The sequence below is a fragment of the Oreochromis niloticus genome, linkage group LG9 (genome assembly GCF_001858045.2).
Source record: "Oreochromis niloticus isolate F11D_XX linkage group LG9, O_niloticus_UMD_NMBU, whole genome shotgun sequence".
Taxonomy (NCBI): domain Eukaryota; kingdom Metazoa; phylum Chordata; class Actinopteri; order Cichliformes; family Cichlidae; genus Oreochromis; species Oreochromis niloticus.
This window is the reverse complement of record NC_031974.2, coordinates 18015574-18035342: the sequence shown is the minus strand read 5'-3', so window position 1 is coordinate 18035342 and position 19769 is coordinate 18015574. Positions and strand designations below refer to the sequence as shown.

The 19769-nt window shown below is 38.3% G+C and overlaps 3 protein-coding genes across 5 annotated transcripts in view; all 3 read left to right on the top strand.

Moving 5' to 3' along the window:
- oxsr1b (oxidative stress responsive kinase 1b) overlaps positions 1-7385 on the top strand; it is a 41759-nt gene extending 34374 nt beyond the window's left edge. For both annotated transcript variants that reach the window (XM_025910232.1, XM_005448875.4), the window contains 7 exons: positions 1233-1268; positions 1793-1969; positions 2133-2188; positions 2279-2331; positions 2726-2794; positions 3685-3749; positions 4458-7385. In XM_025910232.1, coding sequence (XP_025766017.1) covers positions 1233-1268; positions 1793-1969; positions 2133-2188; positions 2279-2331; positions 2726-2794; positions 3685-3749; positions 4458-4532 — 531 coding nt within the window. In that variant the 3' untranslated portion in view covers positions 4533-7385. The remainder of the gene's footprint in view (positions 1-1232; positions 1269-1792; positions 1970-2132; positions 2189-2278; positions 2332-2725; positions 2795-3684; positions 3750-4457) is intronic.
- A 1821-nt stretch (positions 7386-9206) lies between these two features.
- On the top strand, positions 9207-18150 carry slc22a13b (solute carrier family 22 member 13b). 2 transcript variants are annotated; one of them, XR_003221563.1, is made up of 12 exons: positions 9207-9666; positions 9872-9975; positions 10441-10595; positions 11020-11191; positions 11286-11406; positions 11488-11582; positions 11670-11884; positions 12030-12138; positions 12229-12423; positions 12505-12588; positions 16855-16914; positions 18095-18150. XR_003221563.1 is itself a non-coding variant. In XM_005448877.3 (10 exons), the coding sequence occupies exons 1-10, from the start codon at positions 9292-9294 to the stop codon at positions 12578-12580; spliced, it is 1617 nt and encodes a 538-aa protein (XP_005448934.1). In that variant the 5' UTR covers positions 9207-9291; the 3' UTR covers positions 12581-15174. The 2 variants fall into 2 exon arrangements, 1 of the variants encoding a protein (XP_005448934.1); XM_005448877.3 differs by lacking the exons at positions 16855-16914; positions 18095-18150 and having other exon boundaries at positions 12505-15174.
- Positions 18151-18152: 2 nt separating this feature from the next.
- On the top strand, positions 18153-19769 carry LOC109203563 (solute carrier family 22 member 13). Its single transcript, XM_025910150.1, has 7 exons — positions 18153-18266; positions 18356-18476; positions 18555-18649; positions 18761-18975; positions 19071-19179; positions 19272-19466; positions 19559-19769. Exons 2-7 carry the CDS (start codon positions 18384-18386, stop codon positions 19623-19625), a joined length of 774 nt encoding a protein of 257 aa, XP_025765935.1. The 5' UTR covers positions 18153-18266; positions 18356-18383; the 3' UTR covers positions 19626-19769.

The window sequence follows — 19769 nt, the reverse complement described above, 5'->3', positions numbered from 1 at the left end:
TGCCTGAACCCAGACTTTAAATCATTCTGCTCCACTGAGTGGACTGACATTTGTTTTGTTTGTCTGGTTCAGGTGAAACAGCAGTTTCTGGGTTTAATGAGCAGTGACAGGGAAAATCAAATCCACTCTTCAGTGTCAGACTTGAGGAGTCAATAGAAGTGAGACAGAATACAGGTGTGAATGAGGAGTCAGTGAAGCTGCAAGGAGCAGAGGTAGTAAAGGTAGACGAGTTTAAATACCTGGGATCAACAAGAGACGAGTGTCACGGGTGATTTGTGACAGACAGACAGCAGCAAGAGTGAAAGGGAAGGTTTACAAGATGATAGTGAGACATGCTATGATATGTGGTTTGGAGGCAGTAGCACTGACAAAAAGACAGGAGGCGGAGCTGATGAGAAGATGTTAAGATTTTCACTGGGAGCAACCGGGATGGGCAGAATTAGAAATTAGTACATCAGAGGGATGGCTCAGGTTGAGATGAGAAGTTGAGAAGTTAGAGAGGCAAGGCTGAGATGGTTTGATGTGTGCAGAGGAGGGATATGCTGGACATTGCATTGGTTTTTGAAGGTGGAGGAAAAGAGGAAGACGACAGAGAAGATTACAGGATGTAGTGAAAGAGGACATGCAGAAGATTGGTGTGACGGAGGAAGATGCTAGGGATAGGGTGAGATGGAGGCAGATGTGGCAACCCCTAATGGAAGGAGACGAAAGAAGACAAGTGTCAAACTGAGGAAGGAAACTGAGTGCAAGGAGTTACAAATTCTGTGTGATAGGAGGGAGGCTGATGGATTTCTGTCAGCTTACCTAGAAAACAGAAATGGCTGTTTTCAGTATGTGTGAGATGGGATTAAACGCCCTACAACTCAATCCCAAAACCTTGGCTGACTAAAATTTGAACCCACCCTCTCCTTCAGTGTAGTCACTGTTGCTGTTAGAAGTTCTGCTTACTGAAAACGGATAAATCAGCCCTTTTAGCATCAAACACAATTAGCAAGTATTGTTAGCACTGGTTATTGCTTTTCCCAGTCTAATGATATCTTAAGAAAGTTATAATTAACTGTGCGGACACATAAAGGAGGAAAGTAAACGAGTGAGCCTTTTTAATGAGTTTACTTTTGCTTCCAGTGTGATTCTTTGCATCCATGTGTGCTTTTATTCTTTTTAATTAATTTAACTCCATCTTGATGAAGTCGTCGTCCTGACTGTTGCTTTCTTTTGTCTATTTTTAACAGTCACCAAGAGTGAAGGAGGGATCACAGAATTCAGAGGTGAGTTTAACCCCTTGTGGGACCCATTTAACAGACTCTTTAAATGACCATAACTCTGTTACCATTTGTACCGGAGACAAAATTCTACTCGACTCGCCAGATTTGGGTTCATGTAAGTTTTCTTGAAAATGAAATTTAAGTCATAGGGTCGCCGTCGTGACACAGTGGATGTGGGTACATGTAGCTGGTTAGAACGGGGCTTCCAGAGAGTGATCCAGGGGTGCATGAGGGGACCGCCTAGAAGCGGGGTAGTGGCCGAATTTTAATCGGATAAGTTTCCAATTCCAGTATTGACCTGAATACTGCACAAAGGTTTGAGATCATCAAAGGTTTCGGCATGAAATCATCCTGAGAGTGACAAATCTTTGTAGCCAGTTTGAGTGCGTCTAGTAGGTGTTAACATTTTGACCTTAAACTAAAAATAAAACCTCATGATGTTTCTTTAATAATAGTCAAACATCACCAAAGTCAGCGATTATCTTAATATACAGACCAAAAAGTCAATCAATCAATTTTCCCTTTAGGTTTTCCAGACTCCTGAGCCTTTAAGTAGTCATCTCCAGCCTCCGGCCGCAGGTCAGGCTGAACTACCTCAGGCTGCAGGTCAAGTTCCGCTGCAGCCCACACCAGCCACCGCTCAATCTACTGCCCAGGCTGCATCTCCCACACCAGGAGTACCTGCTGCTGCTGTTCCCCCTCAGGCTAGTCTCCCTAACTAATACTTCCCATCATAAGCTTTTATTTAAACGCTACATGTTTACCTATCATTTTTTTTAAAGAGGTAGTTTGCTCATCTTTCTTGTAGGTATCAAAGTATAGTATGAAAGTGCAATTTTAGTAATATTTTTCTTTCTGTTTCCACAGATTTCAGCCGCCTCAGGGGATGTTCAGGCTCCCATTAGTTTGGTATTAAGGTTAAGGTATGTTCGACTCAACTTCTCTTCGTATTTGTACCGTTCGGTAAACTTTGCGCCTCTCATTTGCATTCTTTCTTTCCATCATCCCTTCAGAAATTCAAAGAAGGAGCTAAATGACATCCGCTTTGAGTTCATGCCAGGGAGAGGTAAGTGTGGATGTCACAAAGCAGTATACAAAATGTCCCGAGGCAAAGAGTTGACTGTTCGGGATGTCACATTTGTGCATAATCAGTAGGAAAAACTGACAGTTTAACAAATTGCATGAGCTGTATTTGGTAAATTGGCTTTTTGTCATTGTAGCCAGGAAAGCACATGGGTGCAACAAAGCACAAACGAGCTCATTTAGAATGTAAAGTACTGAGAACAGAAGGTGCTGAAACTGCCTTTTTTTTTGGTTTGTTTGTTTGTTTAAGCAGGAAGAGCGTGAGTGTTTTGAAAATGATTAAGCTGCGGTCGTGTTCTGTTTAATATTTGCTTTTATTAAACTCTGTTGTGTTGGTCCACCTGTCACAGTCGTCGTTTCATGCTCTGACTTTTCAGACACAGCAGATGGTGTGTCTCAGGAGCTGGTGTCAGCAGGCCTGGTGGACGGGAGGGACTTAGTAATAGGTCAGTGATTTCAAACATTCCCCTGCCACGTTAACAAAATCGCCTTTTCTCACTCAGCATGTTCTCCTCAAGGCTGAAAATGAGCCTTTTAAAGGGGGATATTTTTAAGCCAAGCAGGCCTGCATTACAGCACATTTACTGCATGAAGCACGCATAATAAAAGCCTTGCTGTGCAGCCACACAGAAGGAATATTCTCTCATGTTCATACATTTTGAAATTTAGTTAGTTGTATGATTAGTTAGTCTAGTTATAAGATTATAGACACTGATGAATATGTTTAGCTTCTGCTTCCACTATGCTAATTCATACCTATGTGATCAACTGATGTAGAGCCTCTTGTATTCCTAGAGAGGTGCAGGTTACAGCGCAGGGTTACAGAAGGGTTTGAGATTACAGCATACTTGTGGTGTTTGATACAGAAGTGTAAGATATTTAAGATATTTGTATTAAAATACTCCAAAAAGCAATATAACTAATTCAAATGAAGTCTAGTTGGCTAGTAATGTTAGCGCCCATCTGTGGGTCAGATTTACAGTGTTACAACAGTTGGAACAGACGAGTTATTCAAAAAAAAGACAAAACATAAACATAGCTTTAGAAATCAAAACTGTTTTTGATAATTGGGTATTTTAACACGGCAATGTGGAGTGTGCCTCAAGTGGCTGTTCCAGGAATTGCCATTTTTGGCATTTTAACTCAGTTTTAAACTCCAAAAGTTGCAAATTAGATCAAAGAAATTGAGCAGGTAAGAACATAATGTTAAATCTGTAGAACAACCTCAGAGCTGCCCTAGCTGCACAAAGGCCCATTCTTGGTTTCTGAGTATAGACAGTGATGTTGGGATGTATTTCTTTTCATTCAACTTAAAGATTTCTTCTTTCTCTTTTAGTTGCTGCAAATTTGCAGAAAATAGTCGATGAACCTCAAACCCATAAAAATGTCACTTTCAAACTGGTGAGTGTAACATTTTTTATACTGGTTAGAGATCATATATAATTGAATCTAAATAAACTATAGAAGTTGTGTTTCGGAAATAATTTTCAGCTCTGTGGTGTAGTGAATTACACACTCGCTTGTGGGTTAGAACCTGTGAGGAGACGCAAATCCCCTAGCATAGGTTTGGGCACTTAATAAGAGACTGGGACTGTTGTGGATTACCACACTAACTGGCTTATAAAGAGATCAAATGAATTGGTTCGGCCATCCACAGCAGTCCTAGTCTCCCATTTAGACCTCTTGAAAAAATGTCAGCGATCAAACATTAGAAGCTGCCCACTGTGGCGACCCCACTTGATATAATCAGCTGATATTCAAAGTCATGTACCAATCTGAGTATTGGCATACGAGTGTTCACACTCACACTTTCAAGTCAGCTGTTTTTGTGTTTGTTTTGTATCAAACATAATCAGACGGAGTTTAAAAGAATTAATAATTAACCTCACATAACAAATGTTTGGAAATCTGTTCAAGTTTCTCGTGTGTGAAAGGAAAAAAATATCGTCTGATGTGTCGGCATATTTTGCTGTCGGTCTTAAAAATCCCGTATCGGTCGGCTTTAATTTATTAAAACAAAAAACTCTGAAAAGGAAAACAACGTTATTGCTTTTCTGCTTAAAAATGTTTCTGCTCATCATCTTAAATCCACGTATTTATCTTTTTCAGGCTTCTGGAATTGAGGGATCTGAAATACCAGACGACATCAAGTTGATGGGCTTTGCTCAGCTCAGCATTAGTTAGACAGATGTTCTACCTGGGACCGTGACTTGCCTAAAAAATGTGAAATTTAAAAAAAAAAAAAATAGTTTGAATGCATTTTTTTTTCTTTCCATGGCTGTAAAGAAACCACTACTGCCAAAGAGAACAGTACCATTATTTTCTTTTCCTTTTTCTTTTGTTTTTTGTTTTTTTTGTCACGTATAGGATTATAAAATGCCACCTTGTTGAATTTTAGGTGGTCAGCTGAAGTATCAGAACGTACAGTATGAGAATCATACGAAAAAGTTTACAGTGTACAAGTAGAAGGATGCAATTATCCACAAGAAATGTTTTCATTTCCCATCCCGGTCTCCCTCATCCTGCTTCTTTTCTCCCCCCTTTCCTCTCTCTAATGTGACGCATTTGCACAATCTGAACTAACACCCTTGAACCCTGACAAGTGTAACAATGCCTTATATATTCATCAGAACTACTGAATGCACATTTTTTGGGGGGGGACATCCCCGGTTACCGTATGGAGCATTACATTGTCTGAAATGCACAAGTGTGCTTTCAGGTGCAGATGCCAAACTTTTTGCTGCAGCTTCACATGCCAAATAGAAATAAAATGTTTCACATACTCGTGTTTTGACGTTGCAAAACAAACGTGAGGCCAAATTACTTCCTACAGAAAGAGATGGACGCATCTTAGTGTCTCGGAGTCTTTGCATTTAAAGGTTTTTCATATTCTTTATATTTTCCTATCATCAACAAATCCCATGAAAGACCAGTTACTTCCTGAAACATCTGAGCAGCAGCTTTTTTAAACAAAGTAAATGATACACGTCTGTGGGGACTATTCAGCACTTAACTGATAGACATTAGCGCTCTGTGTAGCATGTGTGCATTGATTTAAATTAAATACCAGAAGCAAAGTATGCGTAAAACTTTGGATGTGCAGATTATTATTGTTATCATCATTATTATTATTATTATTATTATTATTGTTGTTATTATTATTTGTATGATCACGTCTTGGGTTATGTTATGGGATTAAATGATAATAAATAACCCAATAAATAAATAAAATTTAATGCCCTTCTTTAAAAAAAAAAAAAAAAAAAAAAAAAGCATCAGTGCTTTTCAAAACTCCAAATCAGCCTTCGTGTTGTGATTGATTGAAATACGTGTAAAGTAAAAAGTTTTGCAGCAGCTGAAGCCACATGTGCTGTCTGAGCAGATGTGTCCGTCTGTTGGTGTTAGTTTGTCTGTTTGGAATTGGTTTTCACAAATTCTTAAAAAGAAAGAAAAAAAGACTTAAGTGCGTATTTGTTTATGTGAATGGATTCTAAGTACTTGATTTAACCTTTAGTATGTAAGTAATGACATTTGGCTCTGATTTGTTTTTGTTTTTTTTATACTGGGTGTTTCACTCTTGGCCTTCTTTCTCTTAAGACACGATTGGGGGTTGTTTGGCTGCGTGAAGGATGACGACGACGCTGCACATCAGGCTTTGAATTTGCTTGTTTCTTTGCAGGACGTATTGTTGCTTAATCTGTCACGTGTGATCATTTGCGCATCAACAGTTTTCAGCTTTTAACTTTTTCGCCTTTTGAAAATGTTGAATATATTTTCCCGTGGCGCTGTCCCGATGCAGCATTTCCCCCCTCAAAAAAAAAGAAGGAAAAAACAGAAAAAAAAAAAAAAGATTTTTCGCTGGGTAACAGAAAAAGTGTCTCTAACTCTTAGTAAGCACCAAGTGTGGGAGCTGTTTACAGTAGCTAGTCCTTTTAACGCGCATCTGAAGTAATACAGCTGCTTTGCCATCGTTTCTGAAAGTGGCTTTAATGAAGATTTCTTTCCGTCAGTTTTGAAGATCTGAGCCGTGATTGTAAACGTGTTGAATGATCAGAACTGTTCGACCGCGCTCTGGATAATTTTGTGCACTTGTGTCCACCGATGACGTGGCTCGATGATGAATGTGCATATCACGGTTATTTGGCACCGACGGCTGCAGAAGGTTCATTTACCGCTCTGCTCTTATGTGTGGATCTGAAACGCCAGCGAGGTTTTAGTGTTTCATTTGATGATGTGACAACTTCGTAACCAGATGCCATAGTGAACCAGTCTGAATGCATTAGTTTTTCTTTGCTTGCAGATGAAATGTTACAAGGAAATATTTGAACATGTTTATAGTCAAATACAGTTTTACACTAGCCTTAAATTGAAAATGACCAAGTGTAATTTTTTTTTCCTGTGTGTGCGTGTGTGAAGTTTTTCTCTTTGGTTTTGAGTCAGACTTTCGCTGTCCTTGAAATGTACTTCCTGTTACTTGTGAAGCTACCTTAAATAAAGATGTACAGGCGTGTCGACCCAGGCTTCTCCCCTTGGAAGGGAAGCGACAAAGTCAGCCACGCAATGTTGTGCATACATTTTCAAACTGCAGTATTTGGTGCCATTCTCCCGTTATAGTCTGCAGACTGCAGACAGGATTGGTCTGTATGAGCCCTGAGAGAAGAGTGTGTGTGTGTGTGTGTGTGTGTGTGTGTGTGTGTGTGTGTGTGTGTTACATAGATTGAGCTCTGCTTTCGGCAGAGTTGAAGATCTAATAGCTTTGTTCTCATCCTTTCTCCAACAGTCCCACTTACACGCAGTCTAACTATAAACTGTAGCAACTGAACAGATGACCGGTTAAAAAACTAAAACGACCCAAAATACACTTTTGTCCAGGCAATAACTAATCAAGGCTGTAATATATTTGAAGTTTGCACCTGTTTTCAGTTTAGTTTCTTTCCATTCTTTCATTTCCTCTGATTTTAATTGTTTTGGAGTTCAAAGCATGTTTCTCTTGATTATTTTTAATCAATAAAGAATGAGCATATCAGCCTCCTGTTAGAGGTTTGTCGCTTCTTTTAAATGCACCATTCGCTGTGGTTTTTGCAGAAGATGTGGGAAAATTGCACACAATAAACAAAGGCATCAGAACTGATTCTAGATCTGTGCATTGTCATTTTCCACATGTTGCACCTGTTTCTGTTTCAGACTGAGCTTGCTCCTTTGGTATCAGTTCCTCCAGATTTATTGTCCTTACTATCAGTTTTATTGTGTTCACTTTCTCCTCTCTCAGCATTAAAGGGCTGCATCAGCAGTATTAGACATGTTTAAAGCAGGCGGAGACGGGTTCTGTAAGGCTTTGAAAACATTTTACATTTAGCATAATGAGCTGACCCTCCTGTCTGTACAAATGTTATCTGTGAGCTATGTAAGAGAAACGCTTTTGAAACGAGGGTCAGACTGGGCAAACATCCAGGTGGACTTTGTCTCTAAATCGCCACATTGACAGTCTGGGATGGCACGTTGTTGTGTAGAAATGAAAAGCAACAGAAGTTATGAAATTCTGCATTGCTTTCTTTTGAGGAAAAGAAGAAGAAACTGTGAATAAACATGCTTTTTGCTCACAGGATTTCATTATAGATGTGTAGTCTGTAAACCCGAGCTGATGCTGATCACAACTCCTGCTATGTTGGCTTGATCACAGCTAACGGAGTTACTGACAGCAGTATTGCAGTTATGAGGCCTTTTCCCATTGTAACTGGTCAAATTTGGGTTATGCGATTATAATAATGGATTGGATTCATATAGCGCTTTTCGTCAACCTCAAAGTGCTTTACAATTCCATTATTCATTCACTCTCACATTCACACACTGGTGGAGGCAAGCTACAGTTGTAGCTACAGCCTGGGGCAGACTGACAGAAACGAGGCTGCCATATCGCGCCATCGGCCCCTCTGGCCAACACCAGTAGGTGGTAGGTGAAGTTGCCCAAGGACACAACTGAGACAGACAGAGCAGGGGATCGAACCGGCAACCTTCCAGTTGCAAGATGAGCTTCCCAACCCCCTGAACCACGGTCGCCCCAAATTACATTGAATATAAAGCATTGTCTTGAATGTTCAATGGATCTGAGGTTAGTTTATCCACACTTTCTCCCATATAAACACTCCAAAAGCGAGACGCTTGGCTTGAGGGCTGAGATGGAGTTAACTCATGATACCATACCAATCATATCACAATACATGATCCTGTGGTACACAGTATATCACAATATCTACATAACTGCTAGGAGGGGGGAAAAAAACTTCCAAATAAGGCAGTAATCACTGTATTTGCATCATTATTAGCCCAGAGACAGAACTAGCCTCCCTGTGACCATTTATTGGATAATCAGAAGAAAATAGATCCATGTTAAATGTGAACTGTTTCTAACTGTCCTGAGCTATACATTTAGATAATGACTTTAATAATATAACTTGTTAAGGTTTTCTGTCTAATAATACAGAAGTGTAATGAAGAGTTTTAAGCAGCTAATGCTGCCATTCAGTGACAAATAAGATGGCATTACTACTATCAAACATACTAACTTAAAAAAAAAAGAAAAACTAATGGAGTGTTGTTATATTCCTTTATCAGATGTATGCAGCTGTCATATATCTCTTAAAGGGAAAGCGACATTTTAAAAAAGATTACTACATTAGTAGAGAAGGGAGGTTTAATGAAGTTAAGAAGTGGAGTAATCAGTCTAACCAATGGCCTGTTTAAGTATTGAAACATAATCAAAACCTGATACTAATGGATCACATTTGGCAGTGTACAGTACCTCAGAGAGTTGGGAGGTCAAAAAAACACAGTGATTATCAGTTTAAACATTAACCGAGTCACGTTGATTACTTGTGGCTGAACTCTGCTTAAAACCAAATCTTTTCTCATTTTCACATGAGGCTCTGAGGACTTAGATGTAAATATGAGCAACTTTGGGGAGATTTTGAAGGAGATTAACTCGTTTGGTTTATTTCAGAAACGTTTGGTGGTTGCATTATGCATCCCAAGCATATTTCTAGCTTTTGACGTTATTGGCCAGGTGTTTGTCGGCATGAGCTTCCCACACCGCTGCAACACCGACTGGATCGTGGAGCGTGGGCCCAACCTGACAGAAGAGAGGCAAAAAAATCTGACCATCCCAGTGAAGGAGGATGGAGGCTTTGAGAGCTGTTTGATGTTCACGCCGGTGGATTGGGATTTGGAAACGATTGAAAAATATGGGATCAACACCACAACGGAATGCGTTAATGGAACTGATTTTGAGGCACCCGGTGGCGCCTCCAGCATTGTGACAGAGGTAAAACGTCCTTAGTGTTCACAGGAATGTACCTAGCTGTTCCAGTGATTCTGTATGAGCTGATGACTTGACCATCAGAAGAGTAAATCACAGCAAAGCATTTCAACAACTTTTTTGATATAAATGTCTCTTCTTGGGTTGGTCTTTTACAAAAGCAAGTTGGTGTTTTGCATGACAATAACACCGACTTCTTCTCTGCTTCCAGTTTGACCTGGTGTGTGACAGGAGCAGCTTCATTGAAGCATCACAGTCCATCTACATGGCCGGTCTTCTGGTTGGAGCACTGGTCCTGGGCTCCATGGCTGACAGGTATGGATCATTATCCTTATGTAACGACACTGATCAAATGCAAATCAACACTGAATAGTTTATTTAGTGTTGATCTTTTAACCCATCTAAAAATAAACTTATAGTAGCTATAATAGTAGTCAAACTGTGTAGTTGTTACTTATTGCTGTGATTGGGACGTTAATGAGGATGCACAGAAACAGCTCATCCCAATGAGTATGATTTGTTTTTTATTCTTGTCAATAGATTTAGTCCAGATGCTTTTTACATGCAGTGATTCAGACTATATCTACATTACTATAGTGGACTGCCAAGTACAGCATATTTAATCAGGTCACCCACTGTGGACATAATAAACATGATGTTGGTGTATTTTTACAAAATGAAATGTTGCTCTTTGATCTAAATTCTGAGGAAAGACCATAAACATCATGCTTGCATATTAAAGTCCAGGATCAGTGAAACAGCTCTTTCTTGTCTTTGTAGGTTTGGTCGCCGCTTTGTGGTCCTGCTTTCACTCCTCTTCCTGATGGTTTTTGGTGTGGGAGTTGCTTTTTCGCCCAACATCTACGTTTTTATAGTTCTCCGATTTTTAGGCGGAATCTCGGTCTCCGGCATTGTTGCTAATTCATTTGTAATAGGTAGGTACGATGTTTAGTCACAGCTGACTTTAATGCAACGGTGTACCCCTGTATCCTCCCTGGTACCACTGAAGAGTATCTACACATCACAGCACTGTACATGCAAAAAACCCCAACAATTTCTTGTTTTTTAGTATATTTTTTGCAAAAGTTAATGTTTCAGATCATCAAACAAATGTTAATATTAGACAAAGATAACGCAAGCAAATACAAAATGCACTTTTTAAATGGTGATATTCATAGTTTCTGCTGCAAATCATAGTACACACAAGCACATGTGTGCGCGCATCAGCAGTGAATCTAATAGACTTCAGCTTGTTATTTTAATTGTATCTAATAATCCAGGTGTATATTGTGTACAGTAGTATAAATGAGTCTGTAAACCAGAAATAATTCCTTTTACACATTTTCTGTTGTGTTGAAGGCGGAGAATGGAGTGATTCTTCCAAGTTTGCATTGTGCACCATTATCTGCCACTCCACCTTTCCTCTTGGACTGATGCTGATGTCTGGCGCTGCTTATTTCATCCGCAATTGGAGGATCCTGCAGCTGGTGCTCTTCTGCCCACTTATCCTCGTTCTGGGTATTTTCTACTGGTCAGTGGCCACTCCTGTCACATTAAATATTATTACCAACATCATGTAGGATAACTTTATAAATAAAATTACGGTTTGTGATCCTTTTAACCAGGATTCTTCCCGAATCAGCTCGCTGGCTCATTACCCAGGGCCGCAAGAAAGATGCTATAAAGGAGATCCAGAGGGCAGCCAAGGTGAACAAGAGAAAGGTCCCCAAAGACCTGTTGGAGAAGGTGATCAAACTCTTTGGCTTCAACCAAAATCAAAGAAAATACAATACTGAAGCACACTCACGTAAAAATGTAATTGTTTAGCTGGAGGATGAGACTACAATCAAAAGAGGAAACATGTTGGACATCTTCAGGATATCATATCTGAGAAAACGTGCTCTCATCATGAGCTACGTCTGGTAAATATAATTTTTACCCACTAAAATCTCCCACATTTATTTCCTTTCCTTTGTGGATTCACTGAAAATATCTCTCATGCTTAACAGGTTTGGAACTAGTCTGATGTACTATGGACTGAGCCTGAACGTTGGCAGTTTTGGTCTGGATATTTACCTGACACAGTTCATCTTTGGTATGGTAGAATTTCCCGCACGTCTGGGCAGTCTGCCTGTCCTCCAGCTCATTGGGAGAAGGATTGGTCAAGCAGTAGTGTTACTTTTTGGAGGTTTAGCTTGTCTTGGGATCCTTGTTATACCAAAAGGTGCTTATATGCTTGTTCATTTATAATCTTGAAGATTAAATTTCCTTAATAATAGTCCTATTAAAGCTAAATCTGTTAAATGTTATGTTTAGCAAGAAATATACATCAGAGTATATGTGTAACTTGTTTTTTGTTTGTCCATCAGATCTTCCCATAGTAGTAACAGTCATAGCTGTACTGGGAAAATTTTCTGCTACTGCCAGCTTTTCCATAGTCTATGTTTATACGGCAGAATTATATCCCACCAATATAAGGTAAAGCGTTATAATAATGAAATTCTCAATTTTATTTTATTTTTTTTGATCCAGTGAGTTTGATGATTGGTTCATCGTCTGTACTTGCAGGCAGAACGGTGTAGGTCTGAACTCCATGTTGGCTCGTGTGGCAGGCATCCTTGCTCCTCTAATCAGGCTTCTGAGCACCTACCATTACACCATTCCCATGCTCATCTATGGAATCATCCCCCTTGCTGCTGGGGGTCTCTGTTTACTACTGCCCGAAACCCGTAACGTCGAGCTTCAGGACCGTGCCGAACTTACGTGAGTTACCAAACTCCACTTCAAAAACCAAAAAATGTAAAGAGGTTTTTCATAAATATTGTATTTTTTTTTTTATTTCAGCAAACTTGAGGATGGGGCTGCTGAGAATGGATCTTTGACTAAAGTGGACAAAATGGAAAAGAGCACAAAACTGTGATTTATATGGTGAATTTATATGGTTCACACTTTTTTACACTCATTTTCTAAACCAGTGCACTGGTAAAAAGATTTTGTATACGGTTCGCTAAAATGACCAACTTCAGTTGAACATTTTTGGTAGTTACAAACTGGTAATGAATCTTGTTCTTCCAAAAGTTATATAATATTTGATAAATTAGATGTACATGTATAGTAAAAGATGTATAAACTGTAATTCTTATATACTTTTTTAAGCTTTGTACTAGATTTTTTTTAAACTACCTATTTAGTAAACTGTTATTTACCCCCAAATAAAACTCCCAAACACCAACCCCCTGAAGACTATGTCCCCCCCCCCAAAATCATATATACATATATAAAATACAAATACAAAAAACCTCTTTTATTTCTTGTTATCTTCCCCTTATTGAGTTTCTATCTCATTTCTTAGACTTTTTATCTAATTTAGTGCTCAGTTTGTATAAAGGAATCAGTGAATATTTATCTAGATGTTTCAACTCTGCAATTAATTTATTATTAGACTCAGCTGAGCCCACTCACAGTCCTCAAACCCCTGCGTCACTAGTGAAGGCTCTGAAAAACCTCCTAATGGCCTCTGGTAGGAAACACATCTCTGTGCTTTTCCTGCTATCTCAGTGCAGCATTCAGCATTGTTGATCATAATATTTTACTAAAGAAACTAGAATTCATTGTTGGTATTAAAAGAACTGCACTGCGGTGGACTGGATCATAACTGTCTGCTTTGTGCATCTAAATCGGTCGTCTTCTTCACATGAACTTAGTCATGCACTTCCACTGGAGTCTTTGCTAGGAGCAGTTTTGTTTACATTATACATGCTTCCCTTAGGCAACACTGTTAGAAAACGTAGCATACATTTTCACTGCTATGCAGCCGATTCTTTATCTATGAAGCAAGATGGCACAAATCATTTATTATAACTACAGGTATGTAATAAAGACAAAGGCCTGGATGTCCTGTAACTTTCTTCTTCTAAATTCAAACAAAATTTTATTTGAACCTAAAAATCTTAGAAACATGACGTCTAAACAAATACTCTGGATGACATTACCTCAGCCTTCAGTAACACTGTGAGGAATCTTGGAGTCTTTTTTTTTAACAGAATATGTCCTTCAATCTGCATATCAAACAAGTATCAAACACTATATTATTCCAATGGAGCACTCAGACTGTAGGCTTGCTTGTGGTTCCTGGAGTTTCTAAAAGTGGAACAGGAGGCAAAGCCTTAAGCTATTAGGCTCTTCAGCTGTGGAATCAGCTTCCACTTCAAGAGACGCACATCCTCTCTTGTTGCAATTAGACTTAAAACTTTACTTTTGATAAGCTCATAGTTAAAGCTGGATCAGCTGACACTGAACCATCACTCAGTTACGCTGCTATAGGACCAGACTACTGTGAGACTTCATGAGCACGTCTTCTACACTCTCTCTTTTTAGGTCAGCAGATTGCTAAGCTTAGTTTTGTTGAAGGTTTCTTCCTGTTAAACGGGAGTTTTTCTTTCTCACCTTTGCAAAGTGCTTGCTCATAGGGGGCCATTTCATTGCACAACAGTAAGCATGATACTTGAAAGTATTGAAATATTAAGTTTGTTATGAGTTCTCTCTGTGGAAGAATTACACAGTACACATATTTGATGATATTAGCTGTATTGAGTAATGTGGCACACTCACACAGACTGCCCTGCCCCATCTACACTGCAGATGTCACCGATGAGGCAATTTCAATAATGGATACTTTTGGCATTTTTAAACAGGTTTTTCATAGTAGCTTAACAAAAAAACAAAATTCAAGTAGGAATATTAATAATATAATGTATAAGGGTAGAACAGGACTTTTACAAAACTACAGTTTGTTTAGTAAAGGTCCTGCAGTGCTAGAGTGAAAACCCCCTAAATTATTCGCCTTCCTGTGAGCAAGCACATGGCGACAGTGGGAAGGAAAAACACCCTATTAACAGGAAGTAACCTCTGTCAGAACCAGACTCACGAACAGAATTTAAAAGCCTATAAAAATATTATTTTTACTTTTGATCCTTTTTGTATTTATTTAATGTTACTTATTGTAACGATAAACTCAGTGTGTGCTGTTTTTATTCAATAATGTTGTTATCTTTGTTCTGCCACTAATTTAACTGAACTTCTTAGTTTGAATTAAGTATGGATACTCGACAGTTTGTGTTGTCACTGTTAAAGCGTTTTTAACAGAAACTCTGTAATGGAAACTTTTCAAAAGATACAGACATTTATTTTAAAAATAATACTGAGAATTGGTAAAGCCAGTTTTACTTTACATAATTTGCTGTTGGCTAAAAACAACGCATTTTGACATGATCCCTGTTCTAGGATCGTGGAACACATTTCCTGGTGAAGACGTTTTCTTTTTCCTGTCAGCACTTGAGGTTACCAGGAATCTTTTTCTTGCCATTGTCACATTAAAAATATGTACCTGATGTATGTCAAGTTATGTTTATCCATGGCAGTGATATTTATGTCGCCTCGATAAAATGTTTAGCTTGGCTTTACGATACTAACAAAACAACAACAATAAAAAAAAATCATTGATGTAGCACAAAACATTGAGCTCTATATAAAAGCTGTCTGTGATCTTTCTACTTTGAGCTTCATCACTCAGTTGAGCCAATACTGTACAACAAGCTGTTGTGGTCCTTATGTGAACAGTAATGAACTATTCTTATAGGATAATTAATACATTAAAGATATGTCCATAAGTCAGCACAGGCTGAAATCTCACCATGCTGCTTTTTACAATTACTGTATAGTTATGTGAGGTTTTGCTTGGAGCATTTAAGTGTATGTTATTTTCTTCATTCTAATTTAAGTATGTAATGGAATTCTTAGTTTACTAACCCTTACATTAAGAAAATGTTAGACTACTGTACTGCATAAAGACATCAATTGTATACAGAAAAAAAGATCTAATTAGAAGAATGTTTGATTTGCAGAAAGAGACAAAAAAGAAATCACTTTCTTGAACTACAGTGTAATGATTGAAAAACATGAAGGCCAAAAGAAAGAGATCAGAGAGCCTCCATACTGTGTATACAGGCAATTTAACTGTGACAGTTTTTACTTTTTTTACTTTTTTACTTTTTACTTAGTTGAGCTTGTGTCTGATAGCTGTTCACTGCAACTCTCAACATGACAACTAAAGAGATGTTAGTATTCATTAGGATGAAAACCAAATTAAACCTATCAGAGAGATAAAAAACCCCAAAACCAACAGTCTGGTTCTTAAAAACACTGATTGCACAGAAAACCACTAAAGTGCATGATGCCAGAATTATTTTCATATTTAAGAAAAACCCTTGCTCAACATCTAACCAAGCCAAGAACATACATGCTGTAGGTGTCAATGTGAGCATGAATGGTTGCCTTTCTGTGCGTTAGGCCTACAATAGACCAGCTCCCTGTTCAGAGGGATAGGACGGACTACAAGGCATTTGGGAAAATCCCATTACAGCACATCTCTATCTACAACTATGCTAACCAGTCATTATTTAGATCAGTTACTGTTCACTGGCTGCCAGCCCTAAACTTTGCTCCACCACAAGGTGATTATTTTATTGATAGTGCTTTTAAAAAGAAGGTCTTTCAAAGACCATGAACTTTGTTACAAACAAATTTGTGTCATGAAAATCTGAAATAAATTAAGGTTCACACAACCATGTTGTCTCTGTAAGCATTGAATATTTATAGAGACAATTATCCACTACAATCACACAATGTTATTGGGACATGACAGTAAAAGATAACTCGTACATGGACATGTGGCATGAAAGATTACAGAGGACAGTACACCACAGATTAAAGGAGGTTTCCATTCAGCAAGCTCAGGTTGATGCAGAAAGTGTAAGAGTCTTAAAATTTTCCATTACTGCAATGTGTGGCATCTTCTGTCACTGTATAGCAGCTTTAGAAATATCCATAAGACCTGGTTTATGCCTCACGATGACAATTTTAACATTCATGCAAACGTCTGTGAAGGTTCTCAGTCATCCAAACAAACAATCTTACAGAACTGCTTTCCAACCAGCACTGAACTGCTTAATTACATTTTACCCCTTTTTCAAATTAAATCTAATAAATCTGCAGCTTTAATTCTATTAATGCATTATTATTATTTCTATACTGTACCGCCATTGCATTTCAGTACCTCTGTTTTCTCTCCCATAGTTTGTGTTATATTCTTTCGGTCCCCGCTCTCATTCTCTGTCTCCCTGTTTCTGTATTTAGATGTCTTTGGCTCAGGAGCTGCACTTTCCTGATATTTGGTTACCAGGCCTCACCAACCTGGTGAGTATTTACTGTTTCTCAGTGCTTTAGTTTAATATTCTTGTGCATACTGGTTTAAAAAAATGAGCCTTATTCTGCTAGAGGTTTGTTCCTGATTTTGTGTTATTCAAATGTTGAACATAACACGTTCAAACTAGAATTTAGATTTAGATAATTTTTCTCTGGGGTTTCCAGTGTTGTTCTCACAATGCTCGCATGTGTGCTGGGTAAGTCTACCATTGTCGTGATTTATGATCATTGGAAAAGCAAAAAATAATTGTTAACTCAATGTGGTTTCAACTGAAAAAGAAGCAACAAACGCATAAACTCATATCCTATAAGAGTTGGAATAGTTAAGGATCTAATGTACGTGGATTTATATAGTACTTCTAATCATACTGAGCACTCAAAGCACTTTAAAATGCAAGTCACATTACATACACATATAACTCAAAGGCATGTAAGCATGCACAAGTGTGGCAGTCAAAATGGCCAGAAGGCCCAGAAACACAGCTCCACATGCATTATATAGGGCTCTGCTGATTGGCGATTAGGTTGATTGAGGTAGCAGCACCCAATCAGGACAGAGGAAGTGGAGCCTGGACAAAACAAGGCATTATTTCACAAGGGAAAAACCAGTATCCTCCTGAAGGATGTAATAAAGTCCTTACTTATATTTTTATTTTTAAAGCTGCTTTTCTGGTAATATTGCTGTTTAGTGTGTGATTTGGAAGTTGCTCACGAATTTTCAATTTTTTTTTAAAATCCAGCGAATAAAATCAAACAAAGTTAAATACCTATGCCTGTCATATTTCTTTAACTATAAACCTGTACATCATCAGCACAGAGTGGAATACAGCTTTTTTTGATCTTTTTACCAAGTCTACCATCAGTTACTTTATTTTATGACTTGAATGTGAAATGGTGTTAAAGGCACTCATAGCGTCTATTTTTACTCCACATATATGAAACCTTTAACTTTCTAGACGTTGTGTCTTTGTGTTTCCATTTATCTCTCAGTCAAATAATTCTTGAAAGGTTAACAGGAATGCAAGCAATTTGCATTGTAATGAATGAAAAATAATAAGGGCTTTGCTCTTCATGGCTGTCATTGCTTAACAAAGGATGTGGGCTATTAACTTACTTTGTTCACATTAAAGCAGAAATAAACCATTATGTGTAATTCTTGTTTATTTTACAGCCTTGGAATGGACTGATCCCTCAAAGTCTGCATTTTGCACCATGTCCATCATAGCTTTCTTCGCTGTTGGACAGATTCTGTTGGCTGGTATTGCCTATTTGATCCAAAACTGGAGAATCCTGCAGCTAGTGCTTTTCTGCCCTCTGGTCATTGTCCTGGTGGCCTTTTATAGGTCAGAAGCTTGTCACATCATAATAAACATATTATTTAACATTGCTAGAAACTAAAAGTTCATATGGGTTTGAATCTGCTTTTTAACAGGCTGTTGCCAGAATCAGCTTGATGGCTGATGACTCAGGGCAGGAAGGAGGAGGCACTAAAGGAGCTCCAGCGGGCAGCCAGAGTCAATAAGAAAAAAGTACCAGAAGATGTCCTAAACAATGTAAATAGCATTAACACAGAGAACTTTGGTTTATCCATATGATGTGAATGTTTTCTAAAGGTTCTTTTCCACCTTCAGATAGAGATGGAGACTACATCTGAAAGAAGAAACGTACTGGACATCTTCCGCATCTCATATCTGAGAAAACGTTTTCTGATAATGGGTTTTGACTGGTGCGTCTTTCTCAAATTGAAATCACATGCATGCTGTGTTCTTTAATACCCAAACCATAAATCACAATAACAACTTGAAACTAAAAATATCACTGTGACCTCTAACTCTAGGTTTGCAACAAGTCTTCTGTTCTATGGACTGAGTCTGAATGTAGGAAACTTTGGCCTGAATATTTACCTCACACAGTTGATCTTTGCTGTTGTTGAAATTCCTGCAAACTTGTGCGGTTTGACTCTAATTCAGCGCTTTGGAAGGAGGATATGTCAAGCGTGTTTCCTGCTCTTTGGAGGTGCCGCTTGCCTTGTGGTCCTTGCTGTGCCAAAAGGTATCTTCCAGATCTAAAATTTGTTGTTATAATTTGGAAAAAAAGTCACTTGAGGGCTGAGTTTTCCATGTGATTTTCTACTTTTGCCCTATCAGATCTTTCCATGGTGGTAACAGTCTTAGCTGTGCTCGGGAAATTTTCTGCCACTGCTTCTTTCAGCACAGCCTACGTTTATACAGCAGAATTATACCCCACAGTTTTAAGGTAACGTCACTCCTGTCATCAGCCCCTCAATATGATAATAAAGTCTTCTGATAATAAAAACATTATTCTGGTTTTTGTTTTCTGTTTTGCAGGCAGAATGGTGTAGGTCTGAACTCCATGTGTGCTCGTGTGGCAGGTATAGTCGCACCACTGATCAGGCTCCTGGAAAGCTACCATCACATCATCCCAATGCTTGTATACGGCATCACCCCCTTTGCTGCTGGATGTTTCTCTTTTCTACTGCCTGAAACCCTCAATGTTGAACTACTAGATCACACTGAAATGAAGTAAGATGAAAAGTGTGTCTGCTGATAATTAAAAACATATCTGCAAATAGGTCAGTAAGTAGTTCTTCTGTTCTCTCCTGTTTTTAACTTAGAAAACCAGAGCATGGACCAAGTGGAGACGATTACTATGCTGAAGAAGTTGAAGAACACAAACTATAATTTTTACTGAAGCCATAATGACATTTTTGTAATTTCACTTTTTTATTATTTGATATGTATATGTTAATATACATGTATGCATATGTTGTACTGTACAGTATATAATGTGGCTTATTGTTTATTTTTTGAAACACACGGTTAAAA